General features: G+C 38.0%; 1 protein-coding gene across 1 annotated transcript; it reads left to right on the forward strand.

Annotated features, from left to right (window-relative positions):
- The first annotated feature begins 1,138 nt into the window (after positions 1–1,138).
- LOC141835683 (ADP-ribosylation factor 1-like) lies at positions 1,139–2,976 on the forward strand. The gene is made up of 4 exons (XM_074723051.1): positions 1,139–1,388; positions 1,465–1,503; positions 1,605–1,667; positions 2,954–2,976. The coding sequence occupies exons 1-4, from the start codon at positions 1,286–1,288 to the stop codon at positions 2,974–2,976; spliced, it is 228 nt and encodes a 75-aa protein (XP_074579152.1). The 5' UTR covers positions 1,139–1,285.
- The last annotated feature ends 1,412 nt before the right edge of the window (positions 2,977–4,388 follow it).

Genomic DNA, 4,388 nt, shown 5'->3' on the forward strand with positions numbered 1-4,388 from the left:
TATTTTCTCTAACTCTTCTCCTGGAACAAAACATTGATTCGATTCATCCAAGCTCTTCACTTCCAAATTCCAATTTTGTTAGATTTTTGCTTGGTTTGGTTAACAATAATTTTTATTTTACTGCTGTTTGTTTTGTATTAAATATCAATTATCATTATCATCACTTTTATTCTACTTCCAATGCCATTATCTGTGTTTTGCTTCTGCTGTTATGCAACTCGTTTGTTTTTTTTTGTTGAAGCTTACTTTCTTGTATATTCTATTATTCTTCATCTAGTGTTACAAAATATTGATTAGTTACATGCCCTTGTGTTGCTGTTTCTTAAACCCATGGTTTCCATGCTCATATATGTGATATATGTGTTGCATTGTTTATTTCAACTTTAGGAGCTTAACTTTCAAATGGAAGTTGAAGAGAATATTTCTGCTATCAAAGAAAGTAATCAAGAGACACCACCAGCACCTAAACCACTGAAATGGAAGCCAAATATGTCGAGAAAAAGAAAGAAAAAGATTGTCGCTGTGAAAAGTAAATCTCTTCCGGAAAATGTTGTAGAATCTGAGAATCAGAAAGTGGATAGAAGATTTTCTTGGGTATGGGAGCACTTCGTTAAGTTTAAAGAGGGGGCTGAAACTAGAGCTCGTTGTAAACATTGTGGTAAAGATTATGCTGCTGTTGGAAAACAACATGGAACAAGTAATCTGATTACACATTTGAAGAAGAATTGCACAAAGTATAGACTACTTGATCCCAATCAAAAGACAATTGGTTTTCAGCCTACTAAAAATGGTGGTTTTACTTTGACATCCTCAAGTTTCTCTCAAGAGGAGTGTAGGTTATTGTTGGCAAAAATGGTTATCCGTGATGAACATCCTTTTAGAGTAGCAGAAGGTGCTGGTTTCAAAGAGTTTGTGCATGGATAACCCGCCAATCCGCCCGCCCGCCGCACCCGCCACCCGCCACCCGCCGAATTTGATGCGAAAAAAAATCGAGTTGGGTTTAAATTTTATTAACCCGCCAATGGTGGGTCGGGTGGGAAAATCGCACGAACCCGTCCGACCCGCCCGCTTGCTGACTAGGGTTTCTGCTCCTAGGATCTGAGATCGCCTCGAGTGTATCTCTGGCGCACCTCCTGGATTAAGGAGACGGGCACCCTCCTCACCCGGATGCGCTCCTCGCGGTTGCTCTAATTGATTCCTAACCGATCTCAGTGACTGGGGTTTCTGCTGCTCGGATCTGAGATCGCTTCGAGCATATCTCCGGCGCACCTCCTGGATAAAGGAGATGGGCATCCTCTTTACCCGGATGCTCTCCTCGATCTTCGGCAACCGCGAGGCGCGGATCCTCGTTCTAGGCCTCGACAATGCCGGGAAAACCACCATCCTCTGTGAGTGACACCCCGCCCTCCCTTGTTCCTTCACTGATTTCTTGGATTGTGAGGTTGATCTGGTGCTTTGTTTCAGATCGGCTTCAGATGGGCGAGGTTGTTTCTACGATACCAAGTTGGTGAATCTCTCTCTCTCTCTCTCTCCCTCTCTCTCCATTTTGAAGTTTGGAAGATTCCGACTGTTGGTTGTCTTCTTCCGTTTCTATTTTGTTTCAGCGATTGGATTTAATGTGGAAACGGTGCAATACAACAATATCAAGTTGCAAGTCTGGGATTTGGGTACGTCATTCATTCTCTGATATTTATTTGTTTGATCTAAATGCTTTCTGTTAGTAGGTACTGTTGTCTTTAAATTGACACGGTAGATTGATCAGATTTATTGCTACACTTGTGGTTGATGCTTAGTTAGGTTTAGATGGTGTTATCATTTCGCTTAGTGATGTTTGGATAGGATCCTAGAATGATGATTGTGATGCATATTTGTGATAGCATCCATCATTCAAGATGTAAGCATTCCACTTCTCATTTTTAGGGAGTTCATGCAGGAATGAAGATGAACTAGATCTACCAAGTTTTCTGGCACATGTTTTGAGCTTCTGTACTGGCTATTGGGTTAAGGAAATGGACTGATATTACTTAGAAAGAAAAATGTTGTTCTTCAAAAGGGGGCAATGTTAAGAAAAAAAAGTAGGAATTGAAGCAAGTTTGTGGTAATGAGTGGAATTACTGATAGACTTGCATAAAACTAGTTATAGTTTTATTTACCTAATTTATGAGCATTTCTTGATCCCTTCTTGCATGGATTCGAGTTAGATATAAAATTCACTTTGGAATCAAAGTAATTCTTACTTGGCTTTTGGTTGAGGAGCACTTACTTCTTCTTCCAAAACCCATTGGTGTTTGCATAATTGATTGTTCCATTTGTTTACATTTGATATATTGTCTAGCTTGTATCGTATGCCACACTGACGAGTTGTTAAACTAGATGCTAACCCCTTTGTACTTATTGTTGAAGTTTGGCCTACCAAGCCTAATGCCACTATGCCAGCCATAACATTTTGGGTTTGGTTATGATATAGTATTTATTTATAGCATGCAGAGATTTATCATAAAATAAAGTAGTTCTTTGCTTTAAAACTTTCACTTCTTTAGTAATGGATGCGCTGTTGACTAAACTAGTGGATGTTTGCATTCTGTTGTGGATCACACTAATGTCGGTTCAAAGAGGTTCAGAATTGCATTAGGATTTGAGTCAACCTCATGAACTTGGATCTTGATTGTATTTATTGTAAGACTACATCGGCACTCTTAACCAGTAAACACAATCAAAAATGAAAATTCTTAGATATTAGTAGCCAATGTGGCCTTATGAGAATTAAATTATGGGATAGATATGTAATTTTAGATACTTCAAATTCATGATTTGTTTGTTTGTTAGTTGTTTTTGTCTCTTTTAAGGATAGATATGAAGCGATCTTCACTTATATATTATGAACCTTCTTTTCTGTTTGTTATATCTTTTGATGATTTTGTTTCTGACATGACTTTATTGCTTAACTGAACAGGTGGACAGACAAGTATCAGGTAGCCCCTTTCCAGATTTTATCTGTCAATGTTACCATGGTTTCTTCTGCATCTTCTGAATTTACTTGTCCATTGTCAAATTCTTTCCTGTTGGGGTGTGTTTCCTTTTAGAGAAAGGAGCAAGAATGATAGAAAAAATATGCATTTTTTGGAGAGAGAGGTGTGGAAAGGATATTCTGTTGTGATGATATTTCTACTGCTGTTGTGATGATATTTCTGCTGCTGTTGCCTTGAAACCCAGTCCTGGCGAAGTCCCTGGGTTGGAGGATATTCTGTTGTGATGATATTTCTACTGCTGTTGTGATGATATTTCTGCTGCTGTTGCCTTGAAACCTTTGTTATGGACCTGCTCCTGTTATGGAGCTTATATGTTGGAAGTTGTAAATTGAATTTGTGTTATGAACTTGTATAAGTTGTATGTTATCGACCTGCTGTATGTTATGAACCTGCTGTAAGAATGGTTTTTGTGTGAATATAAGTTGTATGTTTTGTACCTCTGATTGAGTAAATTTTGTAGCCAATAGTTTTGTATTTACAAAATATATTAATTCTTATTTACTGCTAAAAAAATCAAAAGACAACGCTTTTAAAAACGTTGCAAAAACCCAAGCAATTTGTAAAACAATTACAACGCTTTTTAACCGTTGCAAAATGTGTTGTCATACCTATTAAAAACAACGTTTTTAAAGCGTCGCAAAAAACGTTGTAATATTTACAACGCTTTTTCTGCGTTGCGAAGGTGTTGTCGATGTTAACAAAGACAACGCTTAAAAAGCGTTGTCGTTGAGGGACCCCTTTTACAACAGGGCCTCTTACAACGCTTTTTACCCCACAAAGACAACGCGTTTTTCGCGTTGTCTATTAACATTTTTCTAGTAGTGTCAGGTGTTTTATGTGATCGTAAAGTGCCTCTAAAACTTAAAGGAAAGTTCTATAAAACGACAGTTAGACCTGCCATGTAATATGGCGCTGAATGTTGGGCTATGACTCGAGCACATGAGCAAAAGATGAGAGTTGCGGAGATGAGGATGTTAAGATGGATGTGTGGACATACGAAGATGGACAGAATAAGAAATGAGAGCATTAGAGAGAAAGTTGGAGTTGCATCTATTGAGGAAAAACTCCGTGAGACATGTTTAAGGTGGTACAGATATGTACTTAGACGACCGATAAATGCTCCAGTTAGGCGGTGTGAAACTATGACAAATACGCATATCAAACGAGGGCGAGGTAGACCAAAAAAGACTTGGTTAGCAACAATAAAACAAGATAAAATTTATTTAAATATAAATGATGATATAATAGGAGATAGAGCTCAATGGCGTAAAAAGATTCATATAGCCGATCCCACTTAGTGGGATAAGGCTTGGTTGTTGTTGTATTTAGCGATAAAAATTTAATTTCGTCACTAAATGA

This window comes from Curcuma longa, chromosome 10 (assembly GCF_044706935.1).
Source record: "Curcuma longa cultivar G26 ecotype Majalengka, Jawa Barat chromosome 10, ITB_CL_G26_1.1, whole genome shotgun sequence".
Lineage (NCBI taxonomy): Eukaryota > Viridiplantae > Streptophyta > Magnoliopsida > Zingiberales > Zingiberaceae > Curcuma > Curcuma longa.